The sequence below is a fragment of the Poecile atricapillus genome, chromosome 7, assembly GCF_030490865.1.
Source record: "Poecile atricapillus isolate bPoeAtr1 chromosome 7, bPoeAtr1.hap1, whole genome shotgun sequence".
NCBI classification, from domain to species: Eukaryota; Metazoa; Chordata; class Aves; order Passeriformes; family Paridae; genus Poecile; species Poecile atricapillus.
The window spans coordinates 31,575,957-31,603,478 of record NC_081255.1 but is presented as its reverse complement, the minus strand read 5'-3'; the positions used below and the strand labels follow the sequence as shown (position 1 = coordinate 31,603,478).

Genomic DNA, 27,522 nt, shown 5'->3' with positions numbered 1-27,522 from the left:
CAACCTTGAGCTAAGGCTTTCCCTGCTAACACAGGAGCAGCTCAAGAGTTTTGTCCATCATGGAGGGCAGAGAGCTCTCCTGCTTCCCAAGGTGTGTGCAGTCCTTATCCCTGCACAGCCGAGCGCCGGCGGTGCCGGTAGCCCTTGGATCCCGCTGCGTCTATACTTACTTGGAGAAGTGGGAGAGGTGGCCCCTCCTTCTGTTGATGTGGTTGGAGGTTTTGTGTCTGGCACTGGCAGAGGCACAGGCCTAGCCATTGGTGGCGGAGGTGGTGGTGGCAACATTGGGGTAGGAAGGAATGGATTGTGCACCTTGCCTTGGCTGCTACCATTGGGCTGCCGAGAAACAAGCAAACAGACAAAAATTATACTAAAAATCAGCTATTAGGAACCTCCAGTAAAAACAATCTAGTTAAAAACTATGTGCAATATATTTACAATTACTTGAGAGGTGGCAAAGAAAGTGCTGGCTGAAATTCTCCGTGGACTTCAAGGAACTTTGTGTCAAACTCTGTGAACCTTGTGAAACTATGGAAATTCTGGCTTTTAAACACTTGTCCTATTAGCAGCTTGTCTGAACTAAGATTAAATTGTCCTGGATTACATTCTACTCCTCCTCTTTACATTTCCTGCAGCACTAACCCATGCTCATTGAGAGGTGAAGCAGTATTTTTGACCCCTAAAATCCTCCAGCTTCTTGCCTCAGTTATACCCTCAGGATATCAGTGTCTAAGACTTGAGTGTAAATTTCTTAAAGATACTTCTCATTAAGAGAAAAAACAAGCTTTTTTGGTGGTCTTAAAAATCATGCTGATATCTCATTACAGGAAAATGAATGAGTGTGTATTAAAATAACTCTCTCTGTGCTCTCCCACATCCCTTTTGAGTTAGCAATAGTGTAGCTCTTGGTTTAGCTGCCATTAGGATCATATGGAGAAATGACTGAACTTAGAACAGCTTCATTTTACACACTGGGAGAAAAAAAACACCCTCCCTTCAGTCTGGGATGTGGTCAGTCACAGGCTGAAGGGGATCAGCTATATGAGTGTGGTCTTTCAATTAATCTCCAGAAAAATGTGTCCATAAGTAAAAGTGTTTTCAAGTATCACAAAAATAGGAATCAGGCTTAGAAAAACATGCCAACCCTCCCCCCAGCTTATTAAGTTTACATTTTAAATGTAACCCAGCCTGGACACTTGAAAACCATACAGATAGATGCCAAATACCATTATAAAGAGAAAGTAGGACAGGCTGTGAATCAGGTGTTCCATTTTAGTGACAAAAATGATGAGATCATTTTCGACAGCACTCTACAAATTGATCTCACTGCAGCTCTTCTGGCACTGAACATTGGCTTTTCCATTGATGATAAAAGCTCAGCTTTAAACACAGATCCATATTCTAAGTACTGCTAAAGAAAATAATATTTTAATTCCTGTTAGGGTTTCCATTAGCCTGAATTGCCGGGGACAAAATACTCATCCTGGCAAAACACTTGGGATTTTATTTTCATTTCACCTGCTTTGGCACTGACAAAAGGCCTTAAAGTTGTGGAGGTGCAAATCACACTTGTGCTAGAGCAAAAATGGTTCAGGGGATAAATAAGACTCAAGTACATCTGCATTTAACTTAACAGCACTCCCATAGACTTCAAGGACTGCAGTTACTAGAGTTTGCAGCAAGAAGCAATCCTTCAGGGATGTTTATTTTTCCAACATCCAGCACCTTTAATAAACTAATATATTGGTGACATCTCTCAAACACTATCTTGTCTCCCAATTAGGTCCCTTTCCTGCCAAGAAGACCCCTGCTGCCTGTTCATTGTGAGTGTGCTAACAGTTCATAATGCTGAATGGTTTGGGATAAATTAAGCAAATGAATACTCAAGGAAAAAGAAAAGCACTGTATTGATTTGTTGTCTAGACATAAATGTATCTGCTAACATATTGCAGACATTATTCAAAGCCAGGACTAGCTGGAATAAGTAGAGTCAGTTTTTCTGCTGGGGAAAGGAAAACACTGAGAACAATACAGCTTATTAAATAAGTGTAATAAATTAGATGCTAATAATTAAACTAATTCTCATTAACACTTTCAGTATGTCAGGAGAGAAGCAGTAATTTTGCCAGTTATTACTTCATTGGCTGGAAAAAGTTACATGCATTACATTTCATGAAATATTCAGAGCATTATTTTAGATTTGATTTACATAAAATTTATAAATTCTCTATTCGTCCAGAATGCTATTTCAATAATAGCAAGATGATTCACTTTATTTGATTAAAAAAAAAAAAAGAAAATGGTTATTTGAAGCTTTGGAACTCTGCTTAATTTTTCATAGAGATAAGGGGAAAAGATAACTGCTTACAGAAATAACAAACCATAATAAACTGTACTTTTAACATCTTGAGTTCAAGTACTGGTCAACTTGATCTAAAGTGCTATAAGGCAGTATTTTTTTTTTTTTTTTAATGAACTTAGCTGATCTGAAACATCTGTTTCTCACCCTCCCTTTTCCTGCTCTTCCCCCCCACTCTCCCCTGAACTTCAAAAATAATTAATAAAAATTATTCTGCCTTCGTATTTTGTTAACCCTGGTTCCACAAGGGTTACAACACATGCAGCAAAGTCGTTTGTGGGGGGACCCAGCAGGTCACTGAAGCACCAGCTTCTCTGACACTTTAAGCTACTTTCACCACAATGTGGTCGAGTGGTTTTTTGGGGAGGTCTCTTGTTGGTTTTTAAAACACTTTTGCAGCACAGCATTATTACTATTATATATATATATTTTTTTTTTTTCTTTTGTTTTGTTTTGTTTTCTCTTCCAGCAACTATTCAAAGTGTGCTCCTGCAGGCGACATGCTGTTAAAAATAACCCCATCAATAACCCCGTGGTTAATTTTTACAAAGGACAAACACTTCTGAAGAAAGAAAAACGGCTTCCTTACATTTAGGAACCCCACCTGTCCAGCCTGCTGACCAGCGTCGGGGCAGACAAGTTGGACAAACTCTTTCAGAGTCTCCTGAGGATGATAGCGGATTGCTGGGTGTGAGAAGTATGGCCCAGGCTGTTGAATAATGGGTGATGTTGGAAAATGAAGAGTCGATGGTGTTGCATGTGGACTTGCTATAGGAAAGAAAACAAAGACGTTATATAGAGTTTTGCCTCTGGAAAATAAAACAGTTTCAATCTGTTGTAGTTTTAAGTATCTTTTTGTTGTTGTTGTTGTTGTTGGTTTGTTTTTAAATGTACAGTATTGTTTATACATCAGTTAATATATTAGACCACATTGTGACCTACGCTCACTTCGTTTTGATCCTGGAAGCAAACGGAGCCAGACATTTTGAAGGATTTTCTGTGTTTTTAGTGGACACATAGAAAGGAATCAGCAGTCCTTTGTGTGACTGAAAACTATTCATCACCTTAAGAGCAGCCCTCATCAATCAGGCAATAAAAAAATGTATTTGAGAGATTAGGGTTGATTTAATTGACATTTCATGTAACTTGGATTTGCACAAATGAATCCATTTTACATTGTAGTATAAATGGTCAGTAATTTAAAAATGGTCTAACGCTTCTTGTTGTTGGGGTGGTTTTTTTTTTTCATCTCACTTCAGGAACATTTATTTTAAGCAACGTGTTTTCGTTTAATGAACATGCACAAAGTGGCGAGATCGTTTGGAAAATTACATTTACATTTCTCCTGAATCACATTGGGCTCAAATCTTCAGCAAGCCCCCAGCTCGCTCTCGGGGATGAAGTTTAATTTGGTGAATTTATGGGCCAACAAGCCAGCTGGAAAATGTACTCCAGAGAAGGTGCAGAGGTGTGATGTACACAAGCCCATTGGCAATGACCGATTTTACCCTCAGCTGATTTCAGCAGAACTACAAGTGCAGCTCCAGAGCCTTTTGCTCTCCTACATTATGTGACACCTTTGCCCAGTTCCTTGGCCTTCAAAATATATTGGGTTGGACTCTTGTTACCCAACAGTGCTTTCCATTGTTAGCTGTCACCACGAGGTAGCAACTGCTGCCACTTACAGTGCCATGAATTCTCCCTCTAAAAATGAGGATTCACTCTTCCTTCAGAATGACCAATTAATCTGGTTGCACACAAGCTCGTCTGTAAATCATTGTTTATTTCTCACCAGTCATTGTTCCTCCCTTGGCATGTTACCCTGGGAGTCTTTCAGGGGTGTCCATGTGCAGAGATTGTGCTCGTACAGTGCATATGACCAATCAGATAAAGGCAATGCAAGGAGGGAAAATCCTGCAGAAACTCAGGTGTTGGCTCAGAAGTAATTTAAATATACAAGAGGGGGGGAAAAAAAAAAAAAAAGCCTTTGGCACTTTTGGAAAAATTGGAGAGATGCAGGAAAGTTAACTAAAATCAAACACAAATGAGCAAACATTCATTTCATGATGAATGTTATGAAAAACCTCCAGTTAAATAAAAGCTAAAATCTGCTTCTCACTCTTGTTCGTTGCCAGTTTAATAATATGACACTTTATTAATAATTTCTTTTCTTAAGCATTATTAAACCATTAGCAAACTCAAGAGCCTGAAGATGTGGATAAAACGTGAACTCGGAAACAGCAGCAAGGAAACTACTGCATTTTCCTGTAAACATTCATGAAGGGTTGGCTGGGCAGCCCTTCTACACACGTCATTTTCCATCACAGGACAGGAATTACTGCTCTGACACCACCACCAAAAAGAGCTGCACTCATGCCAGGGGTGCTGGTATGGGATGGATGTGACACCCTTGTCCTTGCCATGAAAAGCTCCCGGTATCTGTGTTAACCCCACAATTCTGCTCCCCTTAATTCTGTTGAAAATATTCCCAAGACAAAGAGAAACATCAAAGGCAGAGATAATGGGGGATTCCCTTCAGTGAGTGACCACCACGGAGCAATTATGACAATGGACAGAGAACTGAACAGTGTCCAAGGAGCCACCTCACCCCAAAATAATCCCCTGCCTCTGACTGGTGTTGCTCTGAGGTGGACACCTCCATTCCACCCACACACCTTCAATCAGGTAGATCCCAGCCAGCATTTTGATGACTACAACAGAATTTCTATTAGCCTACAGTATTTCTGTCTTCCTCCCTTTTTTTATCTGCTTTTGTAGTTCCCCCTTTCCTTGTGTGACAGATGGAATATGAAGGATGAAGATAAAAGTGAGAAATGGACATTTATGTGACAAACATCTAATTAAGTAGGAAATAAATTGAAATTTCTGAAATGTAAAAAGAGAGTTTCCTTTTAGTATCAGCTCTTTTAATGCTATTTGAAATTGTTATGCAATTGCACCGTCCTTTATGGACATCTGGGAACGAGCTCATTTCTGTTCTTCTGCTGGGTGAAAAGGAGATTGAAATGCATCTCAAACAAGAAGGAATAAAGAACTGCATCCAGGGAACATGTGGGAATTCAGAGCTAGGCCTGAGACAACACTGTATTTAGCTTTTCCAAAGTACAGCTCTTCATTTAATAATTTGATTTGCTCTAAGAAAGATTAAAGAAATTCTGAGTGGCATGTAAGGAGCAAGCCTTTCTCTGCTGTCTTGACCTCCTCAGCACGTCAGGGCAGAAAACAAAGTGGAGAGTGCATTTCAGTGACCTGCCCAAAGACAGAGAGAAGGAAAACAAATGCAGAAGTGATCAACAATAATTCAGCAAGGCAAAGTGCTGCAAGGAGAAAGTGGTTCCTCTTCGGAGCCTCGGCCAACTCCTCAGCCCATCTCCAAGGGCTTCCTGCTGATCAGGGAAGGACTGGGGGAGGGAAACAAGAAAATTGGCATCATTCCTCAGCCTGTGCCATACACTGACGTGGAGGGGTCATTTTCTTCTTAGCATAAGAAGTAACGAGTGCAGTGAGGATCTCCAAAGGTTTGTTTTTGCAGCCTCTGACTAGGAAATAGCAAATTTCTCAAGTGCCAGAAGAAAGGGCTCTTTGATAAGAGGAGAAAAACCACTACTATTAAACTGATCAACATTACAAATGTGCCTGCCTGATACTAGAGAGAGGGAATTAAATGTTAAAGTCTAAAATCTGCTGGCCCAGACACAGACCATTACTCTGATAGCTGTGTTGTGGTCAGCAACTCTGGTGAGTGCAAAACTGGCCACTCCAACAAGTTCTGAGCGCAGAACACAAATGTGTTTCCAAATATAGGGGCCCTCACAAGCATTTTTAATCAGTTAAAGCACAAGGGGTAATGAAGCAGGTCATTATTTTCCCTGTTTGCCTCTAAAAAGGCCAAGGGCCCTTTCAGTCATGATTTTCAGACTTAATAAAAATTATAAAGTCTTTAATTCCTAAACTCACACCTACAGTGATGGAAATTACTCTGTGTAAGAGAAGAGGCTCTTATTGCTTCTGATGGGATATTACAAGTCTCAATCAGAGATTGTAAATTCTTTGAGATCTTCAAATGGAAGATAAAATAGGTCTTTGTCTATTATTTATTTACTTATTGACTTATTATTTATGTATCCCTAAGCAGCTCCATCCTGCCAAACCATATTTCTCCTGGCGTCTTTCAGCCTGTGACATTTATATTTTATTATTGACCTCAGTAAATGACATAAAATATGACTTCTACAATCTATGAAAAGATGTGTACTCAAGATCAGAACTTCATTTCTACCTGCTGTAGGTATGGAGGAGTTGGACTCTCTGGCGTTATGAAATCTGTTATTTTGTGTGGGGGTTGGAGGCAGGAGTTATCCTTCCATCTCAAGGCAAGCATAAATATTTCAAAGCACACATGATTCTAATTCCACCGGAGCTCGTCTGAAACATCTCAGACTTTTTATTGAAAATGAGATGATAATGTATGGTGGCCTGCAACAGATATACCAGTATTTTAAAACTGCTGCTATTGGGCCAAGTAATTATGCAGTACAGCTGTTGCGTGCTACACTGGATTCCTCAGTGTTTTATGAGCTTGCAGTGCTGTGCAGCACAGAAGTCACAGGATTTTTCGGAATGCTGAATTCAAACCTCTGGTTATGCAGGTCTGTCTTGCCTTTCTCCCCTTCTTGATTTGTAGTAGCCAATAATAAAGCAAGTAAGCGATAAAATAAGCTGCACCCATTGATTAGGTGAGCGCTGCACATGGCCGAGGCTCTGAAGAAGAGCCAAAATTGTGAATTCTGTCCGAGCGAGTGATGAGATAATAAAGGATCAGTTAATTTGAAACAGGTTACAGTTTTCTTCAGATATTTAGGATCCTGGAACAAAGGAGCAGTTCCTAATAAAGAGCCCTGGGATCCTTGCTCCCAGGGAGTGCTTGCTGACACGGTGAAGGGACACTGACAGTGCTCAGACAGGTTTTCCACCAGCACAGCCCAACATATGGGGGCACAGATTGATCCATCCACCTTCCATCTCCCCTTCCAAAAACAGCCCTGCCAACCCCCTTCAAGTCCACACCACTGGATGGAATTTCTTTCTTCCTGAAGTCCTTTGAAGTCTTTGAAAGGGTTGTTTGGTGTTGCTCAGGAAAAGGTGTTATCTCCCTGGGCTGTTCCAGGCAGAAGTGCTGGGAATCACAACCACAGTTCCTTCACAGGCACAAGAGCTGGTCCATCAGCTGGATCAGGGCACAATGCTCAGATACCTCCTCTATAAAGTGATAATTAAGTTTACTAATACTTCATTAAACATTGATCAGCCTTCCTAGAAATAGTAACATTAGAACCATAATGAAACGGGATCGTTTTTTATCCGCTTGTTTTTGAGGCCATTATAATTGGCTTCATTACAATTAAGAAAGTATTTTCTGAAAAGTCATTTCCCTGGAAATGTTAGAGAACAGTTTGTTCTGCTAGCGACTTCCACGTCAGGCTTCTAAGTTGCTTTAACTCCCTGCGTGCTGCAAACTTTTCTCCTGCCATTCCAGTGATGCCAGTTCAAATTATGCGAGATGGATCCCACCCTTTGTACCCCAAAGGTACTTATTCTCAAAATTGACCATATTAGAGGACTAATTGGCTAAGCCACCATGCTGGCTGATGTGAAATGCTTTCAAACACCATGAAACAGCTGTGTTTATCGGAAATATGAAGAGTGACTTTTTAATAAGGAGATCTGGCAATAATCCAAATTTGTTGAAAGGAACTTACACTTCTGTGTATAATACAATACAAGAGGTAAAGAATGGAAGCCTAAAACAATAGCTTTAAGCCCACAGATTTTGGTGATGAAAGCAGTTACCCAAACAAGAGAAAAAAAATAATTAAGAAACTTGGGCTGGGATTTGCAGAGGTCCTGAGAGAATTCATTAACTGCTTTTGAATTTCAATGGGAGCTGCTTCCCTGTTACACTTAAAAGGTTTCTGAAAGTCCCCATTTTTCTTACTGCCCATTAGGAACAGACTTCAGGGTGATAAAAGTAGAGGAATTGCTTACTCAGGTTGGCAAAATCTGCCTCTACTTAAATACTGAGCTGCTGAGGGTAGGACTGACCAGTCCTAGGATGAGCCCTTGGAAGGGAATTCACATCCCTGGAAAACTTAAGTATTGTTAAGTCCCATAATGGTGCAAAGGGGCTGCTTGATATCACGTTTGTCAGGCCCAAGGATGAGCTAAATGCAAACTGATCCCATCTCACATTCCTATTTGCAGTGTCAAGGCTGGGAAATCATGGAGCTGGAGAACAGAAACAGGCTTTACCCTCTGAGCACCGGTAAAATTTAGGTATCACTCACTCCCACATTCTGTAGGCAAACATAGATGAGAAATTTAAAATATAACAGAAACCAGTGCCCAATGCAAGAGATAGTGAAACACCCTAGATAGGATGGACAGAGGATCTGTTCCTGTCCATGAACATCAAAAAGATGGGCTGAATTGCAGGCTATCCATCTCTCAGCTCCAGAAGTCAAGTGCAGCTGGCCAGCTGAGCACTGCTGAAAAGAAGGGAGCCACGGTATCTCCAGATCAGGGCTGGCTCTCAGCCCTTTTCTGCTGCTCTGAGTGGTACAAGGCACCTGGACCCTTTGTTCAGAAACACTCTGCCTGTAAGAAATCTTGCAGTAGCAAGTGGGAGGCGGGAGGACACTCTGCCAAGGCCCACGGAGCTCCTAGCAAAAGGAAAATATGCTTAGGGCTGTGTTTGAGCTCAGGGTTTATTGGTGTACTCTGGGCTGCTGAGTATTACAGGCTGCTTTTGAAAACCTGTGGAGCTGAACTGAGCACTGGTTCCAGATTCTGGCATGGGCAGGGGGCCAGTTAAGTTAGCTATTTTGAGCAGAATGTTTTAAAACATGTCAGAATTCTGCTGCCTTTGGGAGATCAGAATACTACAGAATTGATTACACTGGGACAGAAATAAAAATCAGACCTATAGAAAGCACTCCTTCTTTCCAAGACTACAGCTAGAGGTCAAAAAGACCCTAATTTTACATATTTGTAGAATTCCTGCCTTGCATCAAATGCTGTCAACTTCTGCATATTATTATTACTTTTAATACACATGATGCATTCTCATATATTCTCATCATAAGATAAAAACTACTGCTAGGAGAATATATCATGTCTTTCTTATAATGAAATGCAGTTGATAAGTTTACAATAGAAATGTAAATTCTCTTAAAAACTACAACCTTTATGTGTGTGATGATATAATTCTGCTTTGATACTAAAAAGGGCATGGTAATGGAATCTGTGACTTTGGAGTGATATATTGCTGTTAAGTTAATAGGACTCCACATTCCCATTTCTAATATCAGTGTTTTTCCTCCCTTTCATTCTGTAGATGGTAAGCTGATACTACATAAACATTGTTAAAGCTATAGTTCCACGCTACAGTAATTCACTTAACTTTAACATGATTTATGGTTCTGTCAATAGAGGAGGTTGAAAATCCAGAGCTCTGATGCTTAAACATGGGTTCCATATTTAAAGCAATAATGTGCTTTTTGTGTGTGTCTGAAGCTAGAAGAATTTAGCATAAAGCAGAGATAAAAATATTATAGTTCACTGCACTGTTTAAAGCATATAGTTTAAAACTCCACGGATACATCAAAGAGAGCAAAGGGACCAAACACAGTGTCAGGAAAAGCATGGGCAAAATACTTTGTTCCTGCAGCATTTTATTTTTATATTATTTTTTTAGGGATGCATGAAACCCTATTAGTATTTTTAACTCTCCCTCCCCCCCCCCCTTTTTTTTTTTTTTTTTTATTCTTTTGCTCAGTTAGATCAGCTCCTTTTGTCAGGATGAGTTTAAATCTGGGTCCACTGTGTTAATCACCCCCCTTTCTTCTTTCTGGCACTTCCCCTCCAGGCATTTTGCCTCTTTAGGAGATTAAGCGACCAAGTCATCTTGTTGCTCTAACATGTCCTCACTGGAGCAACATATTAACACAACTCCTCTGCAAAAGAGCCCTCTTTAGAAGTTTGCTGCAGGGATGACAAATTAACCCAGCATGGTGTCCCACACATCTATCTCAGTACAAATTATTAGTGTAATAGAGCTTTTAGTTATGCATTTATCTAGTAATTATTGAACGGTTATAGAGAAGGAAGCTGAGCAATCGTGGCCCTTTATGAGGCGAGCTCGGTGGGTGGTCTTACAGTTAATTTAGGATAGGACTGTCTAAGCAGTTCACTCACACACAAATTAGCTGAACAGCCTGCTCCTTTAAATATTTCCTATGTCACAGGCTAACTCTTGACAATACAACAAAGGTAGAGTTTTAATTACACGGTCGCTGACTTTTGTTTAGCTGGAGCTTTAACCCTTTGCAGGGCTCCCTCTCTGCCCTCCCTGCCCGGGCTACAGGCGGTGGAAGTTTGGGGACTGTGTCATGGAGAAAGCCTGACCTTGAAGCCATCTGTTGGGAAACTGCTTTTCCTTCAGCACCAGGTTACTCCAAAGTGAGTGCAGAAAATCAAAATCTCCCCCTGCTCAGTCAGCTGTGATGACACTGTAAACTGGATCATGTAAACTGGTCTGATGGTCAGTGTTGTGCTGTTTATGGGCTCACCTCAGCCTCCTCGCCCTTGGGGTGTGACTCTCTTGGTTCTCTGATATCACCACCCCTTGCTCTGAGGTGTCTGTGTCAAGCTGCACCAGTTTGTTGTCAAAATTCAGAGGGAAGTAGGAGGTTACACCACTGTGCCAGCTGACAGCATCAAGAAGCAGCCACAGAGAGTGGTACAGAACAGGACATTACAAAATGTCTTTTTACAATGTACACCATCACTTTGATTCACTTGGAGCTGGCTGACAGGACAGCGAGCAGGCACCAGGACTTTGGTGGAGGATTTTGATAGAGAAGGACACGGTATCTTTCCAGATATGTGACATAAAGGTTTTGCCACTTTGGCATGGACACAGAGTCCTGTGCTGCAGTGTTTCCCTGGCAGGCCTTGTCCTGATAAAAGTCTAAGTGGCAATGGTAATTATGGAGGAAATTAATATAATGGAAACCAGTCCACTAGTTGACTTTCATCCCTTCTTCTCACACACCCCCTTCCTTGGGTTCTTGCCTTCATGCTGTATTTCTTGCTTCTTGTAATTGTGTTTCTCCTTCATTTATCTTCCTAACACACCATCTCATTGGTTTTTTTGGGTTTTTTCTCCCTTTCCTTGCCTTTTTTTCCTTGCTTTTTTGGCTTGCAGGATCCATGCTGTCATATTCCATGGGAATGCTTGAATGCTCTGCAGCACAGGCTGCTGTACATCCTGGCTTTACAAGATCGTGGTCAATTTAATGTTTCAGCCAGCTCCAGTTATAAAGTCACCAGAGTGTAAGTAGCAATACATGGAAGCTTAAAACCACTTATGTAAATACTGCTGTCACCCATAGTATTTAAATCCTTCACTGTCTGGTGAAGAGTTCAAGTGGTCTGGGAAGCTTTGTGAGATGCCAGCAATCCACGATGGCTTTGCAGTGCTGGAGTGCTGTGGTGAGCTAAGCTGACCACCAAATAATCTCATTTGCAGGTAACAAAAGTATGCCTGAGTAGGAGAGAGATCTGGCTGCTTGAATTTTCAGGGCTTTGAAATAAATTCTAAAACTGATAGTGATGCTAAAGCCACCCTATAGGTGATCAATTTACCATCTGCCAGACACTGAATCCTAACCACGCTGGTCCAGAGAAGACATATGGTGCATTCATAGAGTCATGCCCAAAAAACTGCCATCATCAAGTGAGGCTCCATGAATCACTTTGCTAGCTTATCACCAAAGAAACTTGGATCTTGCCACCATCTGTTGGAAGTACTGAGGAGTCACTGAAGCATTGGCATCCCTGCGCCAGCACTCGCTGCACATCTGGTCTGCTGGTCAGCCAGCTCAGATCCTCTCTCCTGGCTACTGCCCAGCTGGGCTGGGCACTGCCAGCAGCACCAGTGCAGACAGCAACCAGAGCACAGCCTTCCCAGCACAGCACATCCAGACAATTCCATGGGAGCAGAGCTTTTCCAACTGGTTCGTTGGGTGGAGCACCTTAGAGCTAAGAAATCCTCTCAAGGATCTTACTCCTCCTCCTCCTCCTCCTCCTCCTCCTCCTCCTCCTCCTCCTCCTCCTCCTCCAAGGAAGTTTTGTTTCCAGAATGACTCATTGTGGGGATCACAGGGAAGGACATTCAGTATCCTGGGACACCCCAGCATCAGAGGTGCAGTGTATTCCAAGGGATGTTTGGAAGAGTGTGAAAGATTCGGGAATATTCCCGAGAAGTTATAAATTGCTGGTTGTCAATGACAACACCTGCCATGAATAGTCTACAGCTTCTTCTCTGCTGTCTATTTTCATCATGCTTTACAAATGCATCTCATACACACATCCAAGTGATAAACTTGCACATACGAACACAAGAAGGAGACGGAACCTCCTTGTGATTGAGGAGCTTACTCTGACCTACTTACTCACAACTCCCCTTCCTCCCAAATCTCTCTGCAGAATGGGGATTAAATCCTGCTCTTTGTTTTCCAGAGACCCCTAGCAATGACCTGCCCCTGACCATTTACATAATGCACCTGTGTCCAGAGGGAATTTAATTTAGCCTGTGTGTGCTGTACCATCATTTCTGCAGAGGCACAACTCCCAGTAACTACTGGTGGAAGTGAATCTCTCAATTATATCCTCTTATACGACAGCATTATACTCTTTATGTTGCCACTTCTGATACCTGAAAAGCTCCTCTCTTCTGCTTACTGTCCCTAAAGTACGCCAGAGGCGATGGGATAAAGAACAAAGCTGGATTTGCAGAAAATAATCCATCTCAGTGTATCACCCTTTACTAACAGAATGATTGTTGCAGCAGGGAAATAAACACAGCCAGTGTGCTGTGGAAGAAGAATACTGAGGAGGAATGTCCCAAAAGAACAAAGAATGAAGTCTGGGACCAGATTTTTTTCAGGATGATGGCACTTAAAGAAACCATGGATGGATTCAGAGGGATTTCTTTTCCTGAAAGTTGGTGAGACTTTGTTTGTGAGCAGGCATAAAATAGAGGATGCTTCTAAACGGTGTTGCAGAAGAAGAGGTTTGGTTAACTTGTTAGGAACCGTGATGATTAAAAGCTGTGTTGCTTCTCTGTGGAGTCAGTAAAGAACATCTCCTTCCAAACAAACAAAATTTGGGACTGTAATAATTCTATTTGCTTTTCTGGCTCCCATTGAATGTTCTTCTCACGTAGCCAATGGAAATCCCTCAGTGCACAGAAAAAGTCTTGTGAAAACAGACTGTAGATGAGATTTAAACAAGGCCTCACCACTGAGACATTTCCTCTCTCAACCACACAAGAATCCAAAGCACAGAGGGTCTAAACAGGGGCAGACAAAGGCAGTCAATGATCTTAAAAAATTAGTGTGAGGTAAAACACAGCTAAATAAAGAAAGGCCTATTAACTAATCAATCAACAACTGAAATCTAAAAGGCTGAACTTCTAAAAGACAGGAATTGGGAGTCAGCTGATGTGCACTGAATAGAATGTTAATGGAAGCTTCATATTATTCATCCTTGTATCACCAATTATCAAGGCTTTTAAAAGAGGACATACTTGCCAGACAGCTCAGATCCAAATTTCAAGGGAAATCTCTACAGAGCTTAGATGCCTAAATATCTTCTGAGTATCTAGGTGTATGTCTAAGGGTAATGAATAATTTTTATGGATTAACCACAACAAATCAAACTACAATAAGCAGATTTAACAAAGCACAAAACCTCCTGAAGTGCAAGTCTGACCTTGCTTCAACTTTGTGCAACTCCACCATTTCTCACCACATCACCTGGATGTGCAGACAAAGAGGCTCCTCCTGGTTTATGCTGCCCTCAGTGAAACCACACTGATGCCAAACAGACATTTCCAAACAATTTCTTGGATGAATTGCTAATATGCCTTTTTATGCTTCACCATTCCACCAATTCCTTAATAATCTTCTCTAAATGAGACAAAATTTCAGAGCAGAAAAGAAACATGTCACAACCATTCATTCCTATTTTTGTATCTTCCAAAGAGGTTTGTAAGAGGATTCATTCATTTGTGTCTCTTACTATGCCCAAGTGAGCTCCTTTTCAAATGTGAACTCAGTATTGCATTTAGTTTTCTAGGCTAAATGCAAATGCATCTTTCTAACAGAAATGTATAAGCACATCTAGACCCAGAGGACATCTCTTTTACTTGGAAAGTCAGTCAGAAGAGTACTGGGAAGGAAACCAGCCAAAGAACTATTGCAGGAACCAACTTCAAAGGAGTCCCCTAACAAGGCACACTGACACCAGCAGCACAAGAATAAATGACTGGCAGAAGGAAATCCACAGAGCTGGAAGACAGGCGTGGGTCAGAAGTGATGGATGGGTCCCTGTCTCGAGCAGTTGGACCGAGTCAAGGTGATGGATGGTCACAAGCAGAACACACTTCCCTGCAACACATTCTGTCCCTTTCCCCACCCTCTTCCAACAAAACCCCAAGGCCCCAGAAACCAGCGTTTCCACCTCGAGCGGTCATCAGGAGCTCTCCCAAAAGCAGCCCAGCCTAACAGAACCATCCTCTAGACACCTAAACCCTCCTGGGTGTGAAGGTTCTGAGCACAGCCCCTCGCTGGGCGGTCACAGCTGGCGATGGCTTTCCGTGGAGCGGCGCTGGCACGGCCACGGCTGCCGTGGCCACCCCTGGGTGCCTGGGGGCTCTCGGGAAAGGCCTCACCTCTGGGTCCTGTAATGACAGGTCGATGGTGCTGTGTGAAAGCCGTTCCAAGGGAGGAGGTCTGCGAAGGCGAGGGACTGCTGAAACCAGACTTCTCTGACTTCTTTAATGTAGTTGGCGATGGCATTCCTGGCAAGAATGATTGATAAGTGCAATTTAATAATGCTAGGTCATGGAACGACAGCCTATGCATTGTGAAAGGGGGTGCAGAAGCAGCTAGACACACTTAAAGGACAAAGGAAACGCAACACAACAGCAAGCTGAAAGCTCACTTTTATTTGTGGGTTTGTTTTTTTTTTTCAAGGCAGAAGCAGCCATGGTTTGCTCTGAGCCATGAGTACTAAAAGGCAGCCATATTTTTCTTATAAATCTGAAATACGGATAAGATGCAGCTTATTATTGCTACTGAAACCTACTCTTGCTTTATTTTTAGAAATCTGTAATAGCTGGAGCATTTGGATTTTTACAGGTTTTTTATGAGTTCTGTCTTTCACTCCTTGGTTTAGTAGATTATTGCAAATGGATCTTTTAAATGTGCCGCACGACTCAAGGCACAACTAGAGAATGGAGTTCTCTGAGTTCAAACTCTTCCTCCCCTCACTCTCTTGACTTCAAAGGTATTTTAAAGTTAACTGTTTATGTGGTTCTTTTTCGCTTTCAAATGTTTTTTTTAAAGGGTGAGCTGTATTTATGTCTTGATATTAGTAGCCTCACTGGAATTATTTCAGAGTTGTTATAATGCCCTTGAACTGCATCAAAGGCTCCCAGTGAAAATCAGAATTAAGTTGTCACTGGGTGAAACCTCTGCCATGGACAGGCAGAAATGGTGTGGCACTCATCTGACTGGTTTGGTGTACAGGGTAAGAATAACTCCTGCTGATGCCATAACAAGGCTGTGGTATCAAAAGAATTAATGGAATGAACACATTGCAGCGGGCTTTTAAAACCCGAGCCTTTTCTGTGTATGGTAGATGCTTGGGTGAAAGAATTTTACAGCATATGAATTAAAAGTATACATCTTAGTCTGTATTAGCCTGTATTTTTGCAGTTCTAGATGCATCTGGGTATTCTGATTATCAGAATGCATCCTGAAAACTCAAGATTTTCAGTATATACAGCCCATCAGGCATTCTGCATATCCGTAGGGATATATCAAAACAAAGGTGGAGATTTCAGGTGGAAAAGCAAAGTATCAGGCAATGTGCAAGTTGAGCTTCCACTAGCAAAGTAATTTAATTTTATTTCCAACTCTGTGTTTTATAGTATTTAATTGTTAAAAAAATAAGGAGAGAGGCCTGGACAAGATTATCTTTGGGCTATATTATTAACTTTATATTTAATAAGACTAGTTTTATAGTCCCTGGGATGTTGACTGCAATATGCAGGAGCCTTCTTGTACTTTATACTCTGCACTGCTGGATCTTAATGGTTTCAGTGAGGCTTTGGAGTTTATATTTCTGTAAGTTAAATAAAGTAAGGGAATGGTTTGAGTTCCAGTGTTGTACTTGCAGCTTTCTGCCTCAAAACTTGTTTGCTACAGGGTTTGCTGTTATGGTGACTTTTTCTTCAGAGCAGGAAAGGTTACAAGTTTAACCTTTTAAAAATCAAAGCTTAGAACTGACTATGGTGCAAGAAAAATATTGGGTTGGGTTTTTTATTTATTTCTTTCTTTATTTTTATTTTGATGTGTTCTTAGGGACTTTGGAGTAGGAACAAAAGCAAAGATTGGTTCAGTTTCGGGGGAAGACAGAAAAGGAGATTGAACTGAGGTGTTTCAATGAAACATTCCAGTGCAGCCTGCTGAATTTATGCTCCAATGGGATGTAACTTAGTCACGGAATGTCCACATTCAGGACAAGGACACTCAAAGGAATTGACGGTGCTGTTGACCCAGATTTCCCTATGATGGAAGAACTGGGGGTGGGAACACCAAAGGAGTGTCAACCCCAGCCCTAAATGCAAAATATTACGGGCAGTCCAAGTGACTTTTAAGAAAAGGGAAGGTGACTAAAATTTTCCAGCATGGGAGGTGCTCCAGGAGCAATGTTGTGCAGCCCATGAGCAGGGACCCAGGTGGGACAGGAGTTACCTGAGCCCTGGGCAGGTGACAGAGGTCGGGGCAGGAGTGAGATCTCAACTCTATGGCTCAGCAGCTCCCTGCTTTCCCTGGCTACAAACCCTCTTCAGGGTTATGGCAGAGATAATAAAAAATTCTTTTAAAAAAAATGAAACAGCTTTTCTTTTACCCCTGTGTTAAAAAAAAAAAACCCTGCAGGACTCATCTCTAAACCACAGCAGGGAGAAGGGGCAGAGGCAGTGGAATATGGTTTAAAGCTGCAGCAAGTTCGTGTGATTGTGTCCAAACACTGGAACTTGAGGAGCTACAAAGAAGCTGATGAATGACCTTGAGTGTGGCAGTGCTGAGCAGTGTCATGTTCATATGGGGATGGGTTTTATAAGGTCGAGGCAGAGGCTTTCATGTGAAAATAGAGATTTTAATGTAACCCTATGCAAGGAAATTGAGTAGAAAAACAAACTGAAGCGCTGATGATTGGTTGCTACTTTTGGTCTATTTGTTTGTTATCGTTCTGATTGCCATTATTATCACAAGTTTGGTTCATTTATTTATTTTTTTTCCAGGGTATTTTGAAATGTATTGGTTTGGAACAGTCCAACTATACCATGTTTTTGTTTTGTTTGGGGTTTGTAATGACACATTTTATTTTGAGTGATCACATCCATCAGATCTCAAGAAAAAAATGGCTGCTTCCTAGTTCAGAAGAATATGCAAACAGGAGCTTAATTACATCACTTAATATTGACCAAGAGAAAGAAGAAGATGAGCTTGCCAGCTCATTTCCAAAGCATGTTTTGTCCTTTAAGAGGGGAGGGTATGACAGAAAGTTAGGCAGTGCAAAGCAATTAGCATCATTCACATTTTATGTTGCGCTAGCATGGTGCTCTAGCAGCAAAATTCAAACATTCTTTGAATGGGTTAATAAAAGAAGAAATACAGTCGGCATGCAAGAAAAAAGGTTTCCAAGAACAAGCCAAAATATGTCCCATTCTTCTAAATTTATCACAGCCATGTCACATTATCCTTGAGACTGCCAGGAATGTCAATTTTTTTGCAATTTAAAAAAAAATATCTCATTTAGCACCATATGTTTGGTTAATGTGCCTGATATATCCTGCGTATTCTTTAGTCCATCCATTTCTAATACTCATTTTCTTTTTTTTTTTTTTTTTCCTCCTCCCCTTGCTAAGCCATATGTTACAATGCTGGTCATTCTACTGAAGCTCCTTTTGGGAGCTGAGAGCGAGGGGACTCTTGTTTAACCACTCAGAAAAACTTTCAATTCTACAAGTCTCACTTAGGTGAGCAGTCTCGACACTGGAGTTAGTTGTAGGTGCCTGGTGCCTATGAAAATCAGGCCACCTATGAGGTGGCACAGTGTATATTAACTATGAGGAAGGAACTAAAGGTAGCCGGCTAAATATTGAATTAGGTGTTTAATTTCTGGCACCCACGTTGGGGACTCTTGGCTAGTTTTTAAGGGTCTTCTGCTCCACACCTAATGAGTTTTAACACATTTAGTGGCCCCCACTCTGAAGGGCCCCTCCTGTGTTGCTCAGGGATGCAGGAAATTAAAAAGTTAAGGCTGAAGGTAGCTTGGGCAGAGCTGGGGATGCATCCCGGGAGGATGGCGCTGCCTTGCTCCGTTTTCCTCACCATTGGTCCCTGGAGCCAGCGATTACTGGGGACCACAGCAGATTTCAGCACTTGACAGGACCCTGAGGAAGGGGCAGTGCCAGCTCTAAGGACACCTCTGAGTCCCTGCTCTCCTGTCTCTGCTCTCTGGTGCAGGGCAGCAACAAATTACAATCTCCCCCAGCCTGTCTCAGCTGCGCTGGCCGGTGGATAGGGAATGGAGCCAAGGATCCTCCCCGTTCCCTGCCTCTTTCCATCCATCTGCTCTGAGCAAGGAATAAACAAGAACAGCCAGAACACAACGGCTGGGTAACCCAGGTGGGGGTTAAAAGTGTTCCTCACTATTCTGTGGATAGGACTCTTGTCCAAATCACAGTCACACCTGGCACTTTCAGGAAGCACAGCTTTCAGAATCCAGGTCTGAGTCTCCTCTGAATGTTATTTAGAGTGAGAGAGAAGAAAATCAGACTTCGTCTATTTTCATCTTATGGCAGCTTTTAACTACAGAATAAATGGAGAAGTTAATTGCTAAATAAAAGAAGAAAATAAAGGGATTTGTGGAATAAAATGCAGATGGAAGCCTAAGTGGGTGTGTAACTTGCTGTACTTGTGTTCGTGTGATTCTGTATGTATGCCAAACATATATGGTCTGAGCCTGCTCCCTTTAACATAAATCTGCTTTATTCACTGGACAGAGGGAACCTGATCAAAGACCATGATGGTGCTAAATGGAACAAGATGTGTACTTTAGTATTTTTTTCCAAAAGAAAGTATTAATTTGACATCAGTTTTTCAGCTGAGGAGAATTTTAATTGCAGTACACAATAAGCAGAAAATTCAGACAACAATAATCTTGAAACTGTTAGCAGCATTATATTTCTATCAAGGAATTTGAGTGCTTTTTCAACATTAGAGCTTTCTGAATTTTCATTAATTTGGCATTTCCCTAAACACACGAGTTATTATTTTGTTCATTCCACATCATGCATCACACCCTTCTGCTCAAATGCATAATGCAAGCGCAAATGGGATCCTTGTCCTTGGGAGACTCTGGTTACTGGAGCCATTGGATGTTGAAGTCCCGCAGAAAGACTTTCCAAAACTCTGCACTTCGCAAACCTCCAGCCCAAGTTTAATCAGTGAGTGCACAGGAAAACTTCGTGTTCCTCATCTTCTAAGGGGCACTGGAGCATTGTGGTGGGTTTAATTCCTCTACCTCCTCATGTTTGCCAGTACTAGAAACGCACCACACAAGAGTCTTCCTTGGGTACAGCTAAAGGTCTTCAAATGTTCATGTATGAGGCTGATATATATTTAAATGGACCAGAAAATGATGCGTGAGAATTGAATGCACAAATCCTCCCCAGAACAAACAAGTATCTGCCATCCTCTTTTCCATGTGCCTACCACGTGCCTTACTAAAAAAAAAATCAGGATTAACTCTGATGGAATGAACGGAGTCACAGCAAGAGGAGAACAATCCCCCTTCTCTCCAAATCTACACCTGAAAATCCATCCCATTTCACTTGATTAATTACTGACACAATTCTACCTGCACACACGTCACACAACAACTCCATCTCTCGTTAGCTACATTGGTAGACCAGCTCATATTCATCTCCAAAGACCTTTGGATAATTACCCCAATATTCCCAGTAGCTCTCTGCCACTAGATGGAGATTTCAGAACAAAAGCTATGAGTGAAACATGGTCTGGATCCTCCTTCCCAAGGCACACTAGGAAAAGGAATCATGGAAGCTCAGGTATTACCAGGTGGACCATGAACTCGACAACATGCAGAACAAACAGATGAAGCAGAAAAACAAGTCGGCTGTTGAAGGAAAAAACTGATATATGGGAAGCATTTTCCAAGGAATTTTTATCCTTTAGCGTGAATTATTCCAGCAATTCCACTGAAATCAGTATCAACAGAGAGGCTGATCAGCTGCTATATATTTTTTTTTAAATTCCTGGGGAATTCCTGATTTCAAGCCTCTTGAAATGTTGACGGCTACACTCCTGCCAGTCATAGTAAGTCTGTTCTATTTAGTGCTGAGCAAACTTTGTCATCAGCCGAGATACGATCACACTGACTGCCATCCATCAGTTTACTGTATTAATTGCTCCAGTATACACAAAATACAACACAGATGGAAATTCACTCATCCTAATGAAGTGCTCTTTAGTTTCTACGTTCTGAATGGGTACTGGCTCCCCTGGTTGCAGCCGGAGTTTCCGTGATCACTGATTAACTACCTGCCAGCGGAGCACCTCGCTTCACAGGGCTAAATCCAGCTTAATAAACACTGATTTTTTTTTTTTTACAGAAGAAAAATGAAAGCTCCCCCTCTATCCACTTATCAAACTGCTGCATATGCATCACCAACACACACATCCAGTTTCCTCAGAACTCGACATCTGACAGATCATCAGGAAAACAGAGCTAATCTATCCGTACCCATCAACATCGTATCATAGGTGACTGCCAGATACTTAAGAAGCCATCCAAAAGAAATGTCACAACTCTTTTTCAAGACACTACAAAAGAAATGTTCCAAATAAAATAAAGCAAATGCACGTACAAGTAAATGAGCCAAAGAACTTAATAAAAAGAGATTGATTAAAATGAGGACCAGAATGTTCAAAAAGGACTGAGAGAGAGAGAGAGAGGTGCCAAAGGCGCATTAAATGGATTCAATGGCTTTAGGTTTTAAATGCTTTTGGATTCCTCAGCAATTTTTAGCCAAAAATGATAATTCAAGTTAGAATCAAAATTCTGATGTCACTCAGGGAAAAAGAAGGTTGAAAATTCTCCTTTGCAAATGAGCACAGATCCATTTACGAGGGAGAAATATCAGTTTATCGTGATGGACAACCTCGCCTACAGAATTTTAAAGCCGAGCACTACAATATTCGCAAATATTTTTAAATCTCACCCCATGAAAGTCTGCCTTAATTGTTTGGTACAACGTTCTCATAGAGTGTGTTACCTTGTCTGTTTGTATCTGTGTTTACAGCATCATCTGGATTGTTTTAGGTTGCTTAAGTTCATTCCTGCTCTGCCACCCAAGCAGTTCTTTCAGTAACTAATAAACTAGTACTCAACATCTTACCAATTCCTTCAAAACATAATATCATGACTTATATATTTAAAAACTTTAATGAGAAGAGCAATAAACAGCAGGATAACAGTTCAATTCTGCCTTTGTGTTAATGTCAGCTTCGGCATAATTTTCCATTGTATAAATACATATTGCAAGAATAATAATAAAAAAAAAAGAGTAAATTTCTAATGACGTCTTTAGACATCTCGTCTAAAATTCATGACTACATTTGTTTCATTTCAAATGCTACTTGAGAATTTTTCAGCACACTTGGCAGATTAGATATAGCAGCAGGGACAAACTGCAGCCATCCATAGGAGAATATACCTTTATGTGGGTGCTTTGGGGATGGAACATCTATAGCTGCAAGGCAAAAAAATGCCATCATAAATTTGGATGGCATTTACAAAGCCCTCTAAAAAGTCTTTGCATATGATTATAGCTGAGGTATGATATTTTTGCAAGTAAAAGACCCAGAATAGATTTATGTTTCAACTATATCTTCCTGAGATGCATATGGATCCCAAATTGCGAGTGATACTAAGGGGAATCTTAGCAGCTGAAGAGGATGGAGTAAAATTTTTGGGGTTTTACTTATTTATTTAATTTTCTTAAAAATCGTTTGCTCATTATTTGCATGTCATCAAAGCATCATTGGCTACCCAGACTATATATAACAATGATGGCTGCTAAACGCCCCAGGCATGAGATGGAGATGGGTAAATATGCAGATTTTCTCAACTTGTGACCTCAGTTACTGCGTGGTAATGTTTTCAGATGACTTTTATGATGACAAGACTACGTTTGGTGCTAATATTGGTTTTGAAGATTTAATCGGTGTACACTGCCATTGAACGTGTTTTAATTGATAGAAGAGCTGTGGTCAGGGTTGAAAATAGCCCAGGTGATTTACCACGGACTGTAAAGCCACCTGATTTCTGCACCATTTGAGGTGAAGAGTTTATAGGTTATTCCAAAGGAAGAAGGAGTTGCAAACTGAATTTGTGTGCATTGTACCGAGGGATTTATAATTTGGCAGGTTGAGGGTGTACTCATGGAACTGCTGTGTTTTGGTATCCAGTGGTTTTGGTGTTTTAACCCTCTGACTGCCCATGTTTGACAGGCACAGGACTGAACACCCAGGAATAATTTGTAGCTGACCTACAGCTGCTGTTCTCCTTCCTGGGAATGTCCAGTTGCGCACTGGGATGGCACTGGGGACCTGCCACCAGCAGCTCCCAGGCTGAAACCGCTTCCCCACAGGTGATACCAGACTGGTGAGATCAGCCTCCCTTCTCTGCATTCCCAGTGGCTTCAGGATTCCCTGGGGGAAGGCAGTTTGGCTTTGGCATCGCTTCCAGAGGAGCCTGGATGGCCCTGCTGCCTGCAGGTCTGCTCCTGGGAGCTGCCCAAGCACTCTGTCACCCACTGGGCAGGTGAAAACACACCTGGCAGAGAGGCAGAGGGCTCCCAGGGAAAATCCCCCTGCAAGTTCCGTGAAAACAGGCATGGCAAGGGCAGAGGTGACATGTGAGTGCTCCCTCCAGCGCTGGCACTCTGGGCAAAGGGCTTGGCACGAGCTCTGTCCTTACTAGACACCGGAGAATCCACACCAGAGGGGGCACCTGGGACATTCCCCCCCAACCAACACAAAAACTCTGTGCACCGAGAACGAGAGCATTGGCATTGTTTGAATAAGCACACCCACCATGAAGTGCTCCGCGGTGTTCGGGGTTTCTTAGATATCCTGATTTTATAAAAGAAAGTAAAAGAAGAAAAAAGAAACAAGGTGAGAGAGAACACTATCATATTTCGTAGCAAGCAGGATACTGTGTGAAATCTTGGCCCAGTGAAGTGATAAAGCTTTCAGTTTGCTTAAGGGGAAACTTAGGAACAAATAGTGAAATTACCAAAATACCACATTGCAGGAAATGGGCGCATTTAGGTTCAATTAAGCTGTAAAAAGGAAAATGGCACTTTAGCTTACAAAAACCAAGGGACACGGGGAGCTAGCAGAAGCAACTTTACAAGATTTGTGTGCATGAGGATGCTGCTTCACTGGACCAAGAAAGCTACAGTATGGGACAGGATTTTTCTTTTATCAGACACTTTTGCTAGATAGCTTTGTCCAACCTCAGAAACTGCTGCTCTGGCATTATGAAATAATCCTACATAACTTGATCTCATGAGCTTAGGAACACAGAAAAATAGCCATGCCAAATCAGATTACAGGGATCCACCTAGTCCAGAATCCTCTCCCTGACAGTGGGAACTAATGGATGCCTAGAAAAGAGTAAAAAACCAGGGAAAGCATACAGTGGTAATTCTCCAAAACACTCTCCCAAATGATTTGTGATTCAATGACTTCTAGGACAAAGTTGATATCATGGTATTGAAGCTGCTCGAATCCAAATGCACAGATTTACATTCCCCCCTCCTCCCCATTTTTTTATTTTTACTTTTTTTTTGGATTTCTACCCCCATGAGATTTCTACCAGTCACACAGAAAAGGTTTCACAGTTTGGTGCTGGCAAGTCCAGCGTTCTTGCCACTAACTCAGAATGAGCTAACAGCTTTCAAAAGCCCAATGATGTTATGTGTATAAGAGCATCCAACACTTTTTCCTACGTAAAAAAAGTGACAATGTGTGCTGAGGTGCTCTAAGTGTAAATACTTTGGGAGATTTTTTTTTATCTTTTCGTTTTTTTAAAAAAAAAAAAAAGCAAAAAAAAGGCAAGAATCTGGCTGTAAATTGATATTAACATTTTTCAGTATATGTGTAAAACACATGTTTCAGAAGAATAGAAGAGAGAAACTGTCACTCACTGGGAAGCTTTAGAGCTATCTGGCTCCCTGGGAAACTGCATGCAACTATTCTGGTGTCCAAGGGTTTGACCAGTGAGTTTCCTCTTCCTGCAAAGAATGAATGCAGAAGTAATAGAAAGTCTGAGGGGGAAGATTTTAGCAAATGGCTAAAGATAATCCTATTCTGCCCACTCCAGCAGGTAGGAAGCAGGTGGTGGTGGTGGAAGAAAAAGGGTGGGAGAGGAGAAAGGGCTGTGTGTCCGTCCCAGGAGCTGGCACAGGGAAGGGCAGGAGGCTGCACTCGGAGAAACCCAAAGCCTGGCAGCTCAGCCCGGTGAAATCCCTTTGTGTGTGGCCACCCCAGTCCCAGCAGGGACACACAATGTCAGCACGTTCTGCTCTGATTCCCGGGGCCTGCTGTGACTCCCTTCCAGGACAGATCCTGGGGACTGAAACTCAGCAAATCCCATATTCCCAGACAGGAGCACTGGCTTCTTCAGCATCCTGCTTAGTTTACTATCCACTCTTCAGGGGAGGGTTTCTAGAAAGTTTTAATTTTCTAATCGAATCGGTGCCTACACGTGAATTTTTTACTTCATTTATTAAAAGAATCAGTAAAAGTAGGGGTCTAAAAAAAAAAGCTTATCCTTACATTTTTGATGGCATATTGACTTTGTAAGAGTCTACAGGCAGGAGTGATATATCAGGGAGTCCCTATTACTTTACTTAAAGCAAAAATTCGAAAGTGATCGGAAAGTTTTATAGAGGAGAGCAGAAACATAATTTTAAGCCTCTTAAAATTGCCTGAACTGTGAAATCAAGTAATGAACACTAGAAAAGAATCTGTCAGCTGGAATCAAGGCTTAGACTAGTCAGCATTTTCTTCCTAAACCTTATTATGGCAAAGATTTTTCATCTCTGCACTCTGTTCAGCCCAACAAATAAACCGACTTGACCTCCACCTGTTACCCGGTGAAGTTCGCTGTCATCTCTGACTAAACCCTTTTCTTTCCCTTCAAAGCCCTCAGCACCACTGAGAAGGTGGGAAGACACAGCTGTGCACTGACTCAAATTGATACCAGTTCATAACCAGACAGCGTTTCACAGTACAAATTACAAGCAACAGAGGAGAAGGGGAGGGGAAGGAAAAAAAAAAAAAAAAAAAAAAAGAGGAGAAAAAAAGAAAATGTAGTGCCAATGAATTCTGGAAGGGGGCAACATTTTTCATCCATTTAACAATGAGATTTTAATAAAAAGAAGTTTTTTTTTTTCTTTTTGTTTGTTTTTTTTTTTGTGTGTGATATTATGGACTAGCATTTATGAGGCAAGAAACATTTTGCTTATGCCATAACAAGGAACCTGTGCTAACACCACAGAGGAAGGACTGAAGAACATAATGGAAGCTATTTGTGTTGCTTTTATATTTCATAACTTGAGTGCATTACACCGGTTCAAAGAGGTTCAGCTTCAAATTGCACGTAGGTTTCTCAACTTAGGAACAAGTCACAGCTATATAATGCAACACTGCTAAATAAAAAGAATTAAATATTATGGAACACAGAACAGCAAGAAATGTGTCATGAGGAAACCCGTGTAGCTGCTGCAGTCGTTTCTTCAAATATATCATCGTGGCAAAACCGTGTGAGAAGCTTTCTAATACAAAGACATATCAGAAAAAGCCATTTCATATAAAGTTGGACTTCTCTGGGTGATTAATGCTACGTTCAACAAAGGAGACAGTGTCTGTCTAATTACATTAAATACTTATCTTCTAGGGATTGGCAGGGTGTTTCTGCTCAATGTCACTTTTCATGACAATGTAATGATAGATCCGTTTACTTACCAGTGCCATTAGCAAAAATTGTACTGTTTTCTCAACTGCCCTCATATCACAAAAATATTTGATTAACATACTGCAGCTTATCTAATACTCTAAGCAACATATTCTGCATAGTTTTCTCTCTATTAAAAGAACAAGATTACAGCTTGTAAAATTTTTATTGCGCTCACACAGAAATAAATGAATAATGTGTGATAATAGTTCAAGTACCTTACTAGTTCACAGAACAGGTTTATTTGATTTAGAATATTAACTTGTACTTAAAATATTAAGATTCTGGGGGAAACAAGCAAATAAACAAAGTCAGTACTCCGAGGCACTACTTCCCATCCAGGCTTTAGTTACTATTTCCTTTTCATTTCAGCACATGTTTTGAAACTTTTAATACCTTAGGGGAGGGGGGAAAAAAAGAAAAAAGGGAAAAAAGCTTTCATTCCTTTGCTGAAAAATAGATATGGCCATGTCCCAAGTCTTTAAAATTCACCACATCGTGAACTGACTCTTCGGAGTCATGCTACTGTGCCAACATGCAGCAAACAATAACCCTCTGGAAGAATGTACCCAGCCAAGGCAGTTTATATAGTAACAAGATAATTTCATAAACTTATATTGAAGAGCGAGGCCGTGATGTAACATTCTAGCAGTATATATCAGCTACCTGATATTTACTAACAAGGTTAAACTCCTATCTGTTTGTCTCAGCACTCTTCATAATTCACTTTTTAATGGATGGACAGGAAAAGTCAGCAGCGTATGGCACAGATCGTTTTTGAAATAGGACAAGACAGCTTACGGCAGTAGCTGCTCCAAAACACCCTTCCTGTTCCCACACAATCACATCAAGCCTGGACTTTGCAACTACAGCGCTTCAAATCTACTCATAAA

At 41.3% G+C, this 27,522-nt stretch overlaps 1 protein-coding gene across 13 annotated transcripts in view; it reads right to left on the bottom strand.

Annotated features, from left to right (window-relative positions):
- NFIA (nuclear factor I A) overlaps positions 1-27,522 on the bottom strand; it is a 250,117-nt gene that overhangs the window by 37,804 nt on the left and 184,791 nt on the right. For 4 of the 13 annotated variants that reach the window (XM_058843104.1, XM_058843102.1, XM_058843106.1 and 1 more), the window contains 5 exons: positions 24,819-24,905; positions 23,701-23,739; positions 15,177-15,305; positions 2,949-3,127; positions 171-336 (listed from right to left, as the gene is read on the bottom strand). In XM_058843104.1, coding sequence (XP_058699087.1) covers positions 171-336; positions 2,949-3,127; positions 15,177-15,305; positions 23,701-23,739; positions 24,819-24,905 — 600 coding nt within the window. The remainder of the gene's footprint in view (positions 1-170; positions 337-2,948; positions 3,128-15,176; positions 15,306-23,700; positions 23,740-24,818; positions 24,906-27,522) is intronic. The other 9 variants (XM_058843110.1, XM_058843108.1, XM_058843114.1 and 6 more) reach the window with 7 other exon arrangements.